Source organism: Panthera leo, chromosome A1 (assembly GCF_018350215.1).
Source record: "Panthera leo isolate Ple1 chromosome A1, P.leo_Ple1_pat1.1, whole genome shotgun sequence".
Taxonomy (NCBI): domain Eukaryota; kingdom Metazoa; phylum Chordata; class Mammalia; order Carnivora; family Felidae; genus Panthera; species Panthera leo.
The window spans coordinates 108,386,798-108,404,819 of NC_056679.1; the positions used below are offsets into that span (position 1 = coordinate 108,386,798).

The 18,022-nt window shown below is 38.0% G+C and overlaps 2 protein-coding genes across 8 annotated transcripts in view; one reads left to right on the top strand and one right to left on the bottom strand.

The window, feature by feature from the left end:
- The window catches only part of CDC42SE2 (CDC42 small effector 2), a 173,042-nt gene that overhangs the window by 149,174 nt on the left and 5,846 nt on the right, over window positions 1–18,022 (top strand). The window lies entirely within an intron of this gene.
- Window positions 2,401–18,022, bottom strand: part of RAPGEF6 (Rap guanine nucleotide exchange factor 6) — a 188,104-nt gene continuing 172,482 nt past the window's right edge. For 5 of the 7 annotated variants that reach the window (XM_042934431.1, XM_042934443.1, XM_042934438.1 and 2 more), the window contains 5 exons: window positions 16,434–16,568; window positions 11,116–11,344; window positions 9,282–9,784; window positions 6,704–7,018; window positions 2,401–5,996 (listed from right to left, as the gene is read on the bottom strand). In XM_042934431.1, the coding sequence (XP_042790365.1) occupies window positions 5,971–5,996; window positions 6,704–7,018; window positions 9,282–9,784; window positions 11,116–11,344; window positions 16,434–16,568 (1,208 nt within the window). In that variant the 3' untranslated portion in view covers window positions 2,401–5,970. Of the gene's footprint in view, window positions 5,997–6,703; window positions 7,019–9,281; window positions 9,785–11,115; window positions 11,345–13,196; window positions 13,908–16,433; window positions 16,569–18,022 lie in introns of those variants that run through there. The other 2 variants (XM_042934451.1, XM_042934469.1) reach the window with 2 other exon arrangements.

Consider the following 18,022-nt stretch of genomic DNA (forward strand, 5'->3'; position numbering starts at 1 on the left):
GATATCATAACCAAGTGGGGTTTGTTCTAGCAAAGCCAATGGTGGAGTGGGGGAGGTGTGGAAGAGGGAGGGGTTACACTAGGAAATCTATGAACTAAGCAACCACACTAAGAGATACAAGAAAAATAATTCGATCATCTCAACAGATTCCAGAAAAGTCATGTGCCAAAATTCAGTACACCACAAACCCACTTACCAAGTTATAAATAAAAGGAAACACCCTAAATTCACCCTAAAGAATACTTATTAAAACCCCAGAGCAGTCATTCCAATCAATAGCGAATCACAAAATTTACCCTTGAGATCAGGAGCAAAGAAAGGAATTTCACCCTGACCACTTCAACACTGTACCAGCACCGTGACCAGTGCAATTAGGTGAGAAATGAAAGGCAAAATGACTGGAAATAAATAAAAGCCATTATGAGCACATGATAGGGAGTATCTAGAAAAATCCAAAAGAAACACAAACTTAGAATAAATGAATTAAGATTGCTAGATACAGGTCATTATAAAACTACTGTAGTTCAATATTCTAGCAAAAAAATTTAAAAAAAAGATCTTAAAAAAACATTTAACAAAAGAGAATATCCAAAAGGCCGATAAATATTTGAAAAGATGCTTAGCATTGTTAATCATTGTGAAAATTAAAACCACAGTAAGATACCAGTACACACTATCACAATGTCTGAAATGAGAAAAATGAGAAATATTAAGTTTGGCAAGGATGATAGGAATGTCCCTTGTGTAAACAGTTGCAAAAACAACAGACTGATAAGGTGGCTATAGAGAGTGCTTCTGGGGTGGCCAGTACCCCTGGTCTTTGTTCATCAGTTGCTTCTGGAGGATGGCAGAGAGGTTGCAGATTCTGGGTCCCCAATATCAGACAAATAAAGTAGTGTGTATTAGTTTCCTAATACACTTTGTTACTGGACCCAAAGTAACAAAGGACCAAAAATTGGGTGTCTTAAAACAGGCCAGAAGTCCAAAGCAAGGTGTCCTCCAGAGGCGTTAAGGAACAATCTCCTCTCTTCTAGTTCCTGGAAGCTGTTGGCATCCTTCCACTCCTGGCCACATCTGCTGTCTTCACACTGCCTTCTCCACTAGGTCTATTTTTATCTTCTTAGTTTGTCTCTCTCTTACAAAGACACTTGTGTTGGCCTATAGGACTCATCCAGATAATCCAAAGTAATCTCATCTCAGAATGCTTAATTATATCTACAAAGAGCCTGTTCTTAAATGCAGTTAACATCTACAAGTTCTAGAAATTAGGGCTTGATATTTTTGGGTGGCCATTACTCAACCTATTACACCCATGTTTAGTATTTTCTAAGTACAGGAATGAACTAGTGATACTGCACAAATGGTTAGGGGAAGGATCAGCCTGGGAAAACCTGGTGTGTATGCTGGGAGGACGAAGAAGCCCTACCTTTCACAGAAATAGTATTCTTTGGGTACAGACGAAAGATTGGGAAAATTTTAGAAAGGAATGCTAAAACATAATTTCCTCCTTCTCTGCCAAGGTCCTAGGATCTGATCCCGTAAAAGAAGCTGCTGCGTTTATTGCCACTAGAGGAGTGGGCAATAGGCATGCTGTGCTGGGCCAAGCCAGCTGCCAACTCAACATGCATTCTTTCCTCCTTCATTGAAAGGAATCCCACTTGTATTTGGAACCATGGATTGCTCAACTAAAAAGTTCACGTCCCAGGGTGCCTGGCTGGCTCAGTCGGTTGAGTGTCCAACTCTTGATCTCGACTCAGGTCGTGCTCTCACAGTGGCTGGTGGGATCGAATCCTGTGTCGGGCTCCAAGCTGATAGCACAGAGCCTGCTTGGGATTCTCTCTCTCCTTCTCTCCCCCATCTCCACCCCCCAGCCCCACCACCTCTCTCTCAAAAAAAAAATATACTTAAAAAAAAAAAAGTTCACTTCCCAAGTTTCCTTGCAGCCACCGATCATGTGACACATTTCTGCCTAGTGAGATAAAAGCAGAAATACCAAGTGGAGCTTCTGGAAAAGCTGCTATTTTGCTAATAAAATTTGCACCTTTTCCCTTAAGCCCTTCCTACAAAACAGAGGTGATGTCAAGAGGTATCAATGTCCTGACAAGGGCCCTGAGTCCTTGACAGCATTGTGCAGTCACTTGATTAGCCCTGGACAGTCTGCCCACAGACTTTCCTGTCGTAAGAGAAAAACAAGCCCTAATGGGAGTAACCATTATTGCTTGATATGTAATCAAACACACTTTGTAAGAACCAAACAACAGGTGGGCATTTTATAAGACACTACAAAGTCAACAATAATTGGATCATTCCAGTATCTGGAGATGTGATACCAATGCCGGTCCCAGACTGGCCCTCTTGAGTTATCTGTGTCCATTCATTTGTAATAACGTGCAGAGAAGGTTAATGTAGATTCTTTATTGATTCCACCAATGTATTAGTAGATATGATAATAATAAACAGTACTTTTACATTCTCTTAACCAAAAATATAACAAATATTTACACTCAGTAAAAATACAAAAAGCATACAGAGGCACTGTCTTTCTAAAAGACATAAGTTTAAGAGGTATCAAAAAATAGGAGACAAACATTGCTCATTACAGGATACTTTACAATCACTGAATTGTGCAGTATAATTGCATTCGATTATTACAACTGTGCAGTTTTGTTTTGTCTTTTTCTGATAAGCTCACATGTTTCTATTTCAAAAGGTCAAGTACAACTGCATTCTGTGTATCAAAAATAAAGAAGCCTTAAAAAAGCACAACAAAAGCTGAAGATGAACTGGAGTTCAAGTTTAAATTTGAAAATGTACTGTGACACTTTTTTGAAGATTTATCCCTTTTTTCTAGCCTTTAAGGTACTGCTAACGGGATACATCTACTTTAATATCACATTTTTTAGAAACTTAAAATGTATCAGAATAACAATAATTGTTTTAAATACACAAAGAAACTCTTTCTCTCCTTCTTTTTATAGAGAAGAGAACACTTTATAAAAATTAGGTTTGTTCTTGGGAATCCTCATGATTACTGCCTCATTTCCCGGCCTGGGAGATTCTCAAGGAGGTTATACAGATGACGACAGTGTGACTTATCACCCTCATGAAAAAACAGTTAAGTCTTTTTCTCCCCAAAGATCAGATTCATAGTAATCATTTGGAGGAAATAAGAATCTATGACTTAAGATAAACTTTTATGAAGTATATACTGGATTTATTCATTGTTCAAATCTTTCATTATGAAGAAACTGTTTTGTTGAAACTTATTTGGTAGAAACTTTGCACTGAGGGTTTACTACTTCATTAAGTCCCGACAGATTTAGAGTTGAGGTGGGATGAGGGCACTAGTCTCATTAAAATTTTAAAATAAAAACAAAAACAAATGGGGATTGAGAACTGGAGGAAATACAGGTTAAGGCTTCTCTTGTTCTAGTCATGTAACAAACTAAGAGAAGGCAGAAGTGTTCCCTAAATTAAAATGTAAAAATCCAAACTCCACGAGTTCTTAGGAGATACACACATACCACATACAAAGCATTTGGCTTTAGTTCCTGATCACTGTGATTGGCTGACTCAAACACTCACAGCTGGAGCCAGACAGACAAAGTCAGCTACAAGGTGCAGTCCCAAAGCACAGCCTCTGACTCTCTGTGCAAGATATTACTGACACCATTAAGGACAAAGACAGGTAAGGCTCCCATATGATTTCAAACACCTGCAAATAAACAGATATTTTACAAACAGCACATTTTTTTTCTGGGGAAATGGATATAAAATAGAATAAATACTCAAACTTGACAAAAAAAATGACTAACAAAAGTATCTTTCATTTTCTTTGTTTGGCTCTGGACATGAAAACAATACTGCGTAAATCAGTGAAGGAACATTTTTTGTGATCAAAGGACCAGTATTTATAGGTTAAATCACTACAGTGTGACTTTTAAACCAGGATTTTTGATCCAGGCCATTTTCCATTTCAATAGACCAAGAAAGCTAGAGAGCCAATTAGCCTCATTCTGACATACCTGGTGGGGTGGGGTGGTGGGCAGGTTTTTAAGGCTTTAAGTTTCAGATTGACATTTTTTTGTTTTTGGCCCAAAGGAAGTTTTCAGATAGGCTATTTTTCCTAAAATGAAGAGACAATCATTTTGGCAGAAAAGACAGACCACTGCCACTTACCATTTGGAAATGATTCATGATTTTAAAACGAAGGGGACTGGGGTGGGAGAGGCGCCTAACTGGCTCAGTCAGTAGAGCATGTGACTCTTAACGTCAGGGTCAACAGTTCAAATTCCACATAGGGCATGAAGCCTACTTAACAACAACAACAACAACAACAACAACAACAAAAACCAGGGGTTGGGGTGGGGGGGTGCAGGGAAGGAGAGAGAGAAGAAACAGCTAGGAAAAAAAGAGGAAACACAGTCTTGAAAAGGAAATCACAAACCAGCTAAATCCTATAAATTCACATATAGACAACTAGTACTCAGAAGTAAACCCATTTTGGCTCCAAGTTGATCTGGGTAGTGCACATGAATGGCTTTGGCTTTTTTTTTTTTTTTTTTTTCTTTTTTTGGTAGTCATAGAAGTTAATTAAGCTCTCACCTGCATTTACATTTTTAAAACATGATTAAATTTAAACTTAAGATATAGAAAACACCGTATTTAATTTGTAAAAATGTGTAAGGTCTAGGTCGCCCAGTAAACAGTCACGGAAATTTTAACTAAACAGTTAAGGAGCGCCATGCCCAACAGACTGTTAAAACATAGATCTCTTTCCTCTCAAGGGCTTAAACTGAGAGCCAAGAGAGAATCATTCCCATAATTCTAGCTCCTCTGTCCCCCCTAAAATTTTCAACCAATTAATACCTTGGTACACTAATGAGCTGTGCTGCAGGCAGCTGGGGGCCGCAAGGTTTATGAACACAGCCTCATGCTGTGAGATTGAGTGGAGGGGATGTTGCAGAACATTACATAAAGCTTAATTCATCTCCATGATTACACACCAATGATTGCACTTCCTTCTTAAAAAAAGAACTCCATTATTTGAGCATTTAAAAATTTTTGTTTTGGGTTTCTGTAGAACTCTCTAGAACCCATTCCCTACTTACTGGATTTATACTTTTAGGTAGATGCAGCACGACATTCACTTCAAAAAGGGTTGGTATACATGTTTAAGGAAAACTTCATTCTTTAGAGATGAGGGTGGCTACCGACCTAATTATAGCCTCCCTTTCCCAAAGGACTGATAAGAAACCCTGTGGCAGCTTCATTTGGCCTTCCAAATCAGCAGATGGCAGTATCTTCCCTCCTAACACCTCAACCAAATACGGCTTCCTTCCCCACTCAAACGGAGACCCTACATTGCACTGGTGCAACAGATCAAGTTCATCTCTGTATACATTAAGCATATCATCCTGTAAAGATGACTTCAGTTTGTTCAGACCAGAGACAGTTTTATGGCCTAAAACATAAACATCCACTAATGGTAGCTCCCCAATACAAAGAAAACCACAAAACTTGAAATAATAAGTTACTTTTCAAATACACAAGAGTATCCTTGGTATTGGCAGACGTTTTCAATTTGTCCATTAACCCAAGCTATGGCTTGGAAATACTATCACTACTCTCTTAAAAATAACTTCTTCAAGAAAAATCTGATGTACACAGGGAGGACTCTGAGTTTGAATCTGTTCTAGTAACTGTGGTCCCAAGGCAGGTCTGGTGTGTGAAGTGAAGACTGGTTTCCAGGCACAATATCCATAGCTGAAGAAACTATGCATCTACAAGGATTAAATAAAAGGAAGCATAACTCAGGGCTATTTCATTGCTCAGGGTACGGGGAATGAAACCTCTGGATTAGCAGCAGCAGCAAGCTTTTTGTTGGCAATGGCCTGCGGAATCATGACGTGGTTCTACCCACTCCTTCCCCGACGACTTTCAGTAAACTTCAAATGGGTGCTCCAAAGTCTAGACTGCTGAGACCTGTTCATTTTCTGCAAACAGTAAAAACAGAGGAAAGTGGTAGATGAGGCATATTAATGAAAATCAACTTACAATGTAGTTACCTGTTTAGACAATTAGTCAATTTCAACAAGAAATCCTCTCAAATATCCCATCAGGGCCCTTATTTTATTATAATGACATTTATGAGTGTTGATCACACTTGAAGGCTGAAAAACTACAATTTCCTAACTGCTTTTTCATCACTTCATTACTCTACTGTTTAAAAGGATACAATTTCACTTATTTTTAATAAAGCGAACCATTTTTGAAATATCGCACCAGCTGCAGTCAGTCAAGAGTTTTGCTCATAAGAGAAACGACATCAACGGCATGAATTCAGGCAACTCAGCACTTTGATATTTGCACTTTGAAGTTTTCATGCTTTTATGGGAGACACAACTCCACTAATGTCAAGTGCCTCCTCTTGAAATTATCCTCTGAGACTGAGCTGCTATTTGTCAAATATGAGAATACCCTATTTGAGCCAGAAGAAAGGTACAGGGAGCAAAGAAACATGCAGCTTGATCTCTCCATTAAAAAAAAAATACACCCCTGTATTTAGGGATTTCTTTTTTTACCAGAGATTTGTAAGGCATTTTACATGTAACCTTAATGATTATGTAAAATAACATAGTAAAGACCAATTAATGTATTCAGCAATTCATTTAAGACCCATTAAGGTAGTTTGTCAACATACCATCTGTTTCGCTATCTGCGTCAGTCACATCTGCTAGTTTAGGATGGGATGGTTGCAAAATATGCCTCTGAGGCTGAGTTACAATCTTCGATGGAACACAGGCCACGGGGCTGCTACCGAGAGAAGCTGGTGGAAGTCTAGAGAGGCTGTTATGCATCATCTTTGACCTCTGCACTGCCACACTATAATCTGGAGGTCTTAGGTGTAGGTGGGGTCCTTCCTTTAGGTCCGCTAAAGAAATGCCCATGTATCCTGGAGGAGTGGGAGGTGGCTCCCTATACCTATCCTCCTTCTTGGGTGAGGTGACACAGTACACTGGCATGAAAAATAAGCAATGGAAATGTTAATGAAAAATGTAAGAAATGAAAAAAAAATACTGAAACTTATTACACTGACAAAACAGAAACCAAAACCAGACTAAATATATTTGAATACAATGACAGATTATAAAAACATACTATTTTAAACCTTAGTATTAAACCTGTTTTTTCAAACACATAAATCACATGAGGTCTTATAAACATAAATAAACAGAGTGACAGAGAACTGAAAACAATGATGCCATGACAGGCCCCCCTCTGCAGGGGGGCCCTTGCACCACAGAGATGTCTGCCTGGCTCCTCGACAACTCCAGGTCTGAGGACGATGGAGTCAGAAGCATTGAAGAGTTTACCCTGAACATCTATGCTCTGCTGACTGAGAGGATTTTCAGAGGAAGGACGTCTGGGCCCTCTATTTCAGGTCTCTTCTACCCTGTCCCTGAGACACAAACCACTGTTTCATGGCCTCCCAGGTGGATTATCAGTCCTGGCATATGAACAACATTAACGTTCTGGGAAATAGAGGTCCTAATTCCTTCAAGAACCTTCCTTCCAACTTCTGATCTGTGACTAGTGAGAAAGAAAAAAACAGCTATCATTTTAGGCAATTCATCTTAAGTTTCTGTGGTTTTTAGTGGACATTAAAAATAACTGTGATTGGGGCGCCTGGGTGGCTCAGTCAGTTAAGCATCCAACTTCAGCTCAGGTCATGATCTCATGGTTGATGAGTTCAGGCCCTGCATGGGGCTCTATGCTGACAGTTCAGAGCCTGGAGCCTGCTTGAGATTCTGTGTCTCCCTCTCTCTCTCTCTCACTCTCTCTCTCTCTCTCCGCCCCTCCCCCAGTCATGCTCTGCCTCTCTCCATCTCTCAAAAATGAATTGTTAAAACATTTTTTAAAAAATAACTGTGACTTTAGAAAAATTGTGACCTAAAATCCTTTTCCCTAAGTTTGCAAATGTTGGGAGTAAGGCAAAGTTTCAAAAAGCATCAGAAATGGGTTAAAGAAAAAAGGAAGTTCCATGAAATTAAGAGCGATTCGCAGGATCTAAGGGACAGGTGGCTCTGAATACCTTGATGACGTAAGTAACTTTTAAACAGAAGCATTACCTATATATAAGCAGAATAAATTAAAAAGGACCATTAATAATTCTAATATTAACTCTCCTTTTAGAGGATCAAGTTCTCCCATACTGAAATTTCTACAAATGTACCAGCAAAATCTGAATATAGTATCAAGGTCCTAAAGGATTTCCATTCCTAGCTGAGAGGATGTGGCAGGGACAGGGCAGAGCACAAGTTGTCAAGACCAGTAAGACAAGAATGAAGAATTTAAGGAATTTGCCCAGAGTCATCTGGAAATGAAATAAAAGATTCTTAAAAATCTAGTTGCCTAAAAGGACAAGAGATTAATTGTATATCCTTGCACACACATGCTTATATATCCATATAGTGGTTACCTAGAAAGATTTAATAAAAAATCCTTGGAAAAAAATGAATGAGCTAAAAATCCCAATCCATAATGCAATTTGACAAGTAAAAAAATGTACTACAAATGTGCTATAAAAATCAGCACATCTTTCACATTCTTAGAAATTTAAATTGACTTCAGGAATATGTTATAGAGTTGATTCATAATATAGTCATTCCATATAAATAGAAAAGCAGGGGCTACTATATCCTAATATTTACATAATTCAAGGAATAAATGAAAAAAATGTATTTGAGGGCAAAATACTAAAAGGATACATACACCAAGAGAGCTGCGTGTGGTCAGAATGGAGCCCACAACAGGAGTTGGGGCACCCACGCTGTGTGCTAGAAGGGTATGGTGAAAATTTGGACTTTCTAAACACAATTACCCTCACTTCTGTTATCTAAAAATAGTACCAAAGTTTCTACCATTTGTAGAAAGCATTTGTGGCCCAAACTATGAGGTGGAGAGAGAACAATCCCTTCATTACTACTGTGTAACAATAAAATCTTTCCTTAATGAAACCAAAGAGACCTGAAAAACAAAACATAACTGTCGCCTTAATTAAGCACCTTCATAACAGTCTTTTCATTTTAACAGGCTTGAGCACATGCCCCCAAACCCTTGAGAAAGCATAAACTTTCTGAAAATAACTTGTCTGGAGAGGGCAGGAAGAGAGATGGAATATTTGCCAAGTGTAAAATTCTGGGCCAACATATCCCAATGAGATTTTTTGCCACTTAATCTCTCAATGCCACAGATATGACAAAGAACACACAACTTACCAATCAAGCCCTTTTCTGTACTTGAAGTAACAGTTTTATAAACTGGGTCAGTGCCATCCTTAGGGTCCAAGCCTTCAGAGGACTCAAGTGGGGTGCTCTCCAACACTCTCCTTTTAACTGTCCCATAGTTTGGTTCATATGTGTCAGACAGAGAACTGGAGGAGGCCCAACTCTGTCTCATCTGATTAGTCTCTAGGCTTCCTTTACATTGACCACAAGTTCGGGAGCAGCCTTTAGGACAGGAATAGGGCTCACAGTCAGGGGGTTCAACTTCAACAATGGGGCCATCCAAATGGGTCTGTCGGTAAGAGTTCAAAAAATCCCAGCCTTTTGGGTTTGGAAGGCTTTGGAAGTTGTCATGGGAGCTGCTTGAACAGGAAGTCCAGCTTCCACGACCACTATCGGCTGCTTCTAAAATGATATGTTCATGAGAAATCTCTTCATTACTCATAGAAGAAGACACAGCTAAACTCTTGACTAGAGATGGCTTTGACAGTGTCCACCTTTTTTAAAAAAAAAAAAGTTAAGGATACACAATTAAAAGTGATTTACTGGCTTCCTGGAAAAACCTCCTGTCCAATCCAAGTACTACTGCCTACAAGAGACTACAGAACATGTATCATCAACGTTCAATACCAAAATAATCTTTTGAAAGAAAAAAAGACACTGTAATTAATCATCACTTAATCTCTATTCCCAATAATGTTAGTATTTAGCTAGAAACATACATGGAAGAAACTCAAATACTTAGCAAGGTTACTTAAGAATTTTTCTTGAATTGATTTTAAGTGAAAATGAAAAATGAGGTTTGAAACGAATACAATTAAGTATACATTTTCATTCTTGGTCAATATAATGCTACATTCTCTACATGGATACAGAATAAAGAATTCTCAACTATAGGAACCATGTTTGGTTTTCCAATTTAATTCTGAGATCAGCCTACTACAATGCCAAGTAAAGAGTAACTTCCCCGACTAACTAACAACTATTAAATGAATTCTAGTATTTATAGCAGGGGTGGCCCAAATAAAGGCTCCAGGGTCAAATCTGGCCAACAGATGTTTCTGTATGGTCTGGAGCAAACTGATAGCCTGCTGACATTATTTACTATTTTGACTATTATAGAAAGGTCTGCTGAACCTTGGTCTAGAGAATCATACTTTAAAAACTTTTATAAATATGCTAATACTTTACTATATCTTCAGTTTTTCACATTAAGGAATACCAAATTTAACATTATTTATCGGCTTAGAATCAACTTTCTCAATGTTTTCTCAAAGATTTCCATTTTACGTGATTGTAAATTTAAATTTACAGTTAACTTAAAAAAAAAAAAAAAAAAAGCTTTGGAGTTCCACAAGCTAGTTTAATTCTTACTCTCCAAATCATACTTTCAGATCAAGGACTGGCCCTACTCCCTCAACATGTCTACACTGTGTACAGTACTGGGTATACTTCCCATTATACAATCTTTCTGAGCACTCTCTAACTTAACAGCCACAGTGCAACAACCACCTCCCCTGTTGTCAACAGCAGCTTCTGTGAGTTCTTATTAAATAAAAACATACATGACACAAAGTTACTTGAATTCACTAACACTTCAAAAATGAGCACCCCTGAAAAAAAAAAAAAAATGAGCACCCATACATAAAATAGTACTCATTTGCAAATGAAATACAGACAATACATGCTTGGCCCTCAAATTATTTTAGGGATCCCCCTGCAACCACCCCAGGGAATAGGGGGTATCTAAGGCCAAGTTGGGGAGCACTGCTTGCAGTGGCCACTCAGCTTGGGTTTTGTGATATGAACACAGGCAAGTATGTTTTACCCAGGGCCCAGCTGACTATGGTCTCCTATCCCTGAGGAGTGTTCTGTTTTTTCCAATGGTCCAGTGGATTCAGGGACCGCCATAGCATGTGAAGAACACCGTTCATCCTGTAGAGCTGTAGACATGGAGTCAACAGAACAATTGCTCACGATGCTGGATCGTGAAGAAATTTCACTATGGCTGGAGTCAGACAAGTTGTCAGATTTAGTTGATGGCATAAGTGTACAACCTAAATGAGAAAAAACAAGTGATCAAACTACAAAACAAGGAAATAGGTAGGGGTATGTGGTCAGGGAAAAGACAAAGAAAAGCATAACAAACAGCAAAAGACAGTGAGTAGCAATCTCAGTTTCCATCTGTGTGGCTGTAATGATGCCAATCTCCTACACACCTTCCCTCCATATTCACTCACCTACCTATCAATACTGTACCAACCCACCTCCAAACTCAAGAAATTGGAAGTCAAAATCAGGACTACTGAGGAAACTAGTCCAAATATGTACCTGCCCCACGTTCTCACATAGTTGTAAGCATTACTAAAACAAGGAGAAATTACATGTATTTCAAAATAGTAAAAAGCAGACATCTTGAATTTCTCAACTTCTTTTTAATCCTGTGTCTCCTTTTTTAATGAACATAAATATTTCATGGCCTGATCTGAATGTCTAGAATATCACCTTGAGGTAGGAGTCGGGGAGGGGAATCAAGACTCAAGAGAAAGAATTCTTTTTTGCTATCTCCAGCCACACATACTTACCCTAGATATACTGAATAATACCTAAGGAGTCTTGCCCCAAGTTGAAAGCAATTATTTTCATATTTTTTAATAAATACGGATTTAATCTTATACCTGGTTTCCTTTTTCTTCACCAACTTTGAAGAATATTGCATTAAACAGCAAAACTGACAAATTTATAAAAATGTGTTCTGAAAAAAACAGCATCTGCCTGTTTTAAATTGTTCTCTGACTTACTGCACAGCAGATATAGCAAGAGACATTTTCTTTTGCATTTTCTGGAATAAAGGGGTAGAGATGGAATGAGATGGAAGCATCCAAAAATAAATCTGCAGCATGACAGTTAAATGTACATTATGTCTGTTTTGATAACTATTAGAAAAGTAAACAAAACCTCTTTTATTTAGAAAGAAAAGAAAATGCCAGTAGGTCTCAACGAAGCAAACAATTATTTTCCTGTTCACTGGACAAATGAGGTTCAAGAGATACATGACTTTCAGGACAATCCCTAGACATCTCATTAAGAAAAACTACAGGTTTTATATTCACATATAACTCAAGTCACTAAAGAAAAAATTTGCTGAACAATAACCATAATGAGTAGTTCCACTGATTATTTCAAAAAGAAAAATTAAGACCAAGAATATGGCTGATTTATATTTGCCTTATGGGACCAGGCACAGGACAAGTTGAGATAAGTCAGTCTTTTGACCTGTGACCACTCACCGCTACTTTCTCAGTGCCTTTTATGAATTGACTGGTAATTTTCAAGCGTACCATGAAAATGGATGTAGTAAATTTAAAAATATATAAATATAAACATATATAAATTCTTCCTCAAAAGAAAAAATCATTGCTCTTTTATCCTAGGGGATAGACCTGCTTTACTGTTTTAAGAGTAATTACATCTCTGTATCTGTTAGATCAGTATTTCTCAAATATAATCAGCTCTAAGAATCACCTGAAGGGTTATTAATATATATATTCTTGGGCTTATTTCTGGCAATTCAGTATTTATGAGGTTTGTGGTAGACACAGTAACTACATTTTTAACAAATTTCCACATGATTTTCACTTGCTATTTTAGACTATCTCCTCTTCCTCCTCTGGGCCAGAGATTTATATGAAAAACGGATAAAATTAAAAGTGTGGACAAGATGCAGCTTCTTGCCTTCTTTTTCCCTTAGCAGGTAAAGTAGTTGCAGTAATAAGAACAATAGAATTTTGAGGTAAAGGTGGTGATAAGATCATTCCTGGGTGTTCTCATGAGAAAGTAAATACTGATTTTTAAAAAGTACCTCTACTTATTTCATTCACAGTAGGAAATAAAGCCAACTACAGAAAACAAGAGTATAAATTTTACTAACATTAGGAAAATAACATGTACAAATAAGGCACTTTATATAAATATGACTTTGTTGCTAGAGTACCTTTAACACTAATCATAAAATGCCTATATCAATCATATTATACACTAAGTTTTCTGACTAAAATTTGTTCGATAAATAACTTAAGCTACATTTACATTAATAAATGAAAACAAATTCCACACTAAAATTAAGTAAGGAACTCCATCAGATTGTCTTTCTCCTTTTAGACTTGAATCGCGTATAGAAGCAGTTTAAAGTGTTACTGTTGCCTCGGCTATTTGAACTGAAGATGTCTTTCCCTTTCTCATCTTTGATGTTGCTTCCAACATCCTTCACTTTCTCACAGCTTTCTGTAGCTTGATTGTGATCTGCGTCCTCTTTTTTGCTGTTGGCTAGTCTCTCCCTTGAAAGAGTTCTTTCCCTAAATCTTCTAAACGGGGACGTCACTCTTTTTCTGGCTGTGTTCTCACAACTTGTCCTGTCTCTATCCTCCTCAGTGGCCTTCTCGGTCCTGTCTGTCCTTTTGGCTGTGCTCTTGGTAATCTGAAGGATTTTCTTTTGCAAGTAAACCCCGCCTATGCCGGGGCAGCTCTGGCCACTGATCTTGGTGCTGGACTCACGGGGAGGGGATGAGGAAGACCCTGAGAGGCGCAGCAGGATGCTGAGATCAGATAGGATACTGCCAACTGGAGGGAGAGATGCAAAAACCCTGTCACGGTCAATTAATTCTTTCCAATTAATCACAATTAGCTTGGTTTCTATTACAGAGTATTTAGTTATTAAAAAAATTCAAACATTTTAACAATACTGGAAAAACTGAAATCTAGTAATGTATTTCTTAAAGGACAGAAGTCTACAATATACCATAAATACTTCAGTCATTGCAAAACAGAACATGGGAGAAAAATTACCTTAATCAGAACAAGCTGGTAATAAAATATTGTTGAAAGTAAGCCAGGGTGGTAAAATCATAAGGAAAAATATGACAAGAGTATCAGGTAACCAGAATTATTTCTCAAAAGTAACTATGTCTACAATTTTCAGGCAGATTCTACTAAGAAAAAGCTTGGTAAAAAGCCAGACAGGACATATAAATACTAAGTACAATATAAGTATTTATAAAGCACCATTTCTGATCCTGTTTCATCTCCAAGGTGGAAAGGTTGCCCTCCTTATGTACTGAGGAAGATGGAGGTTAAGGCTGCCTGATGTCATTTTTTAAAAGTTCTTACTTATATAAATTCCCCTTATAAAAAATATGAATCTAGGCTTATTTCCTTGAATGTTAAAAAACAGAACACTAATTCCAAAGTTTAGCAAGAACCAGAAACAGATCCTACTATTGTACTCTTAGTTTAATAACATTTTTGTTCAGTTACAGACTACTGGCAAGACCACGTCTATGGAAACAAAAAAATCTAATAACTGGTTGGGGTTTTGGTAAAACATACTGTACGAACAATTAGTAACAGTTTTAAAAATAATAAACTCCTCAGGTTTCCAAAGATTCTCAACATGCCTATGATAGGCTCCCAAAGCTATGAATGTCAAGGTCAACTGCTGGCCACATACTGAAAGACACTGTGGCAAAGACTCTCTATTCTAGTGGTGAGAGTAGATTTTCTGTCGAGAATGAGAGCAATGGGGAAATTCTTGTTCTCACAAGTAACGTTCAGGCAAGAACACCAAATCCAATCAACTAGTTTCCTAGTTAGAGAACTGTCTATGATGGGACTTCCGATTAGTCTCCCCAAGGGGTGGAGGGTGTAAAGATGTGCCTGAAAGAGGATTAAGAACACACAGCCACTGTTCATTAGGACCATCTGTGTGAATGGATGTGGTAAGGAGCACCTCGGAGGGCACCAGGCACACAGTAAGAGGATGAAACAGAGTGTACTTCACAAAATCACATGTGAGCTACATACCACAAGATCAGAGACCTATGTTTTAAAAACATACCTGTTAATATATATTGTTTATACATCCTGTTTAATTTTTACTAATCTTTTCAGAGTAAAATCTGAATGAAAATTCCAGCTTCTCTCAGCTATGTGAAGGAGAACAGGAAACGTTAGAGTGAAGCTAAGTTACCCTGGGACGGCAGAAGGGACAAAGAGGACACACTTCAATTTACTAAACATTTATCGTCTATCAGGCTTTATAAATACTATTTCGTTTAACCCTTGTATAAGGTCCCTAAAATAGCTGGTCTTTGTTCAGCTTATAAATTACCTGGGCTTAGTAATGCAGCTATAGTGGGGAACAGAGTTAGAATTCAAGCTCTGGTCTGACATCACTTACCATATCGCTGCCACAAATATGGCAAATAATAAAAAAAGAGCTCGCAAAAGTGGGATCAAACTTAGAACATGGGAGCGGGGGAAAGCTCTGGAAGCTTTTCATTCCTGCTAGAATTCATAAGGTTTTCTTCCCCAACCCCATGTGCCCTCTTGTACTGTGATTATTTAAACATGTGATTCTTTTACATCCAGGAAGATGATGCCAGAACTAAGGAGACTTTTTTACCAAAATACAAAAAGAGTGTGGAGCATCCAGTGTAAGAAATACACACACCATTTAAAATACTACACGTGCAGCTAACGTGAAATTGCATTTGCATACACACTACCCAGTCTACTCAAGACAAAAAAAGCTTCACTGTGAATTACGAAAATGTAGGTCAATGAACAAGACTGATTTCAGGCATTTTACATCAAGAGGTTCTCTTTAAGTGTGATGTAAAATCCACAGGGCTGTAAGTTATTTTAAATCCTCATTACTAAAAAGGTAGTAATATTCCATTACTAAAAAAAGAACATATCAACCTAAATATGCTTTTTTCCCCCGAATTTTGTAGCTGGTTAAAACCAATTTATTGTAGAAATTCGTATTTTAAAATACTTCACAGAAATGTTTAAAAAATTGGAAATTTGAATAACACCACCAAGAATCTGCAAAGAATGAAGTGACTGTGACTTCTGCCTTCATTCTTATCTATGCATGTCCACTCTGAATACAGAAGTCCTAGCTTATATAAGGCATAACACCTGGAGAGCATCTGAATAATTCAAACTAAAACACGAAAGTTCAAAAAGTATCAGGAGGTACATGTTTCTTCACTTTCTATTATCACTAGAGATGGAAAAAGCAAATTACGTGTCACAAAGTGTTGCTTGGTGTAAGAACAACTAGCTTAAACTGTTACGTCTTACCTTTGCGAGGAGAGCCTTGAGGAGATGCAGGAGGACTAGAATGTAAGGATGATGCCACAGAGATCGTATCTTCTGGATGTTTCTTACCAATTATTTCTTCAGTTGTCCCTAAAACTTTCTGAGGTAAATTTGTACCTGAAAATAAAACCCAAGAAGCAAGTAAGCATCACTTCACAATGAAAATATCTATAAGGTGCCTAATCCGCTACGTAACTAAAGCCATGATGCACAATGGCTAGTGTAGTCAACTGAAATGTGTAAATGACAAACAGGGACTAAATGACTGGGTAATAGCATACAGAGATTCTCACCTCTAGGTTACTGGTTCCAATTCAGCTAGTCAGCACAAACCACATTATAACAGTTCTTTGTTGTCTGTTTTGTGGCGTAAGGGAAACCGATTTAATGGTCTGAGTACAGTGTCCCAGCCCCCACAATTGACACATTTGTTGGAAGTCTTAATAGGGAAGGTATGGATTCCAACTCTTCTCTCCCCTCTAGAGGTGGCCTCTCCAAGTCAGGGCGAGGCACGTGGCCGGGGCAGTGTAGGGATGCTGGCACTGTCACTACCTGTGGGCATATGGAAGAGGCTGCCGGGCTGCCAGTCCAGCCCTTTTCAATAGGACTAAATTCACACTACAGGAGAAAAGTAGACAACAGAAAGAATCATGAATTTATAGAAAAATAGTACGGAGCCCACTGGAAACATGCTGCAAAGTTCTATCTTTACTCTTGTTGAATAGACGTTCCTGTTTAGCATAGGTCAAACTTAGCAATGGTTTCACGATACTGACATTTTTATATTATAGATCTTCTCTAAGAAAAGTTAAAGAGCTATCTACACTATTGTAATCAGTAAAGTAAGCCCAACTTTGATGGGCATTTGTCATAGTAACAAGCGGCCCTTTTTAACAATGCAGAAATTTAAATCACGGTATACTCACACTACTCTTAATTAAGTGCTTTTTTAATATGAATACATTTATCACATAAATAACAGCCATATTACAACAAGCAAAAAGAGGGCTACTTAGAGTTAATACTGCCTCTTGGGTGATGACATCCGAGTAAGAAGCCAGACCTACACCTCTCCTATTTCTCACTTGACCAGCATATTGACTGATTTCATCAATTTTGTACCCAATTATTTCCTCATCTCCCCAACCATCACACTAGCTCGGGCTCTGAGCAACGTCCAGTGAATTGTTCTATCAGCCCGCCTTTTGGACTGTCTATCTGCAGTCTCACTGCCCTCCCTACTCTAGTTCTTCTCCAATATAAAGTGGACCATAACCTTCCCCTACTGAAATGTCTGCAACAGCTACCCACGGACAACTGTCCTTTGGCATGCCATATTAAAATTTCAGCATGCCTAGGACTTCACTTCTTGTCATCCTGGGAGGCTGTTTAATATGATGGTTGAAAAAAAGGACTTTAGAGCCAGTTAGCCTGGAATCAACTCCCACCTCCATCACACACTGGCAGTGTGTAAGTTACTGAGACCTTCTTTGTTTACTCTCCAAAACAAGAGTATTGCTTATCTTATAGGGTTATTATGAAGATTAAATGAACGTAATGAACTTAGTAAA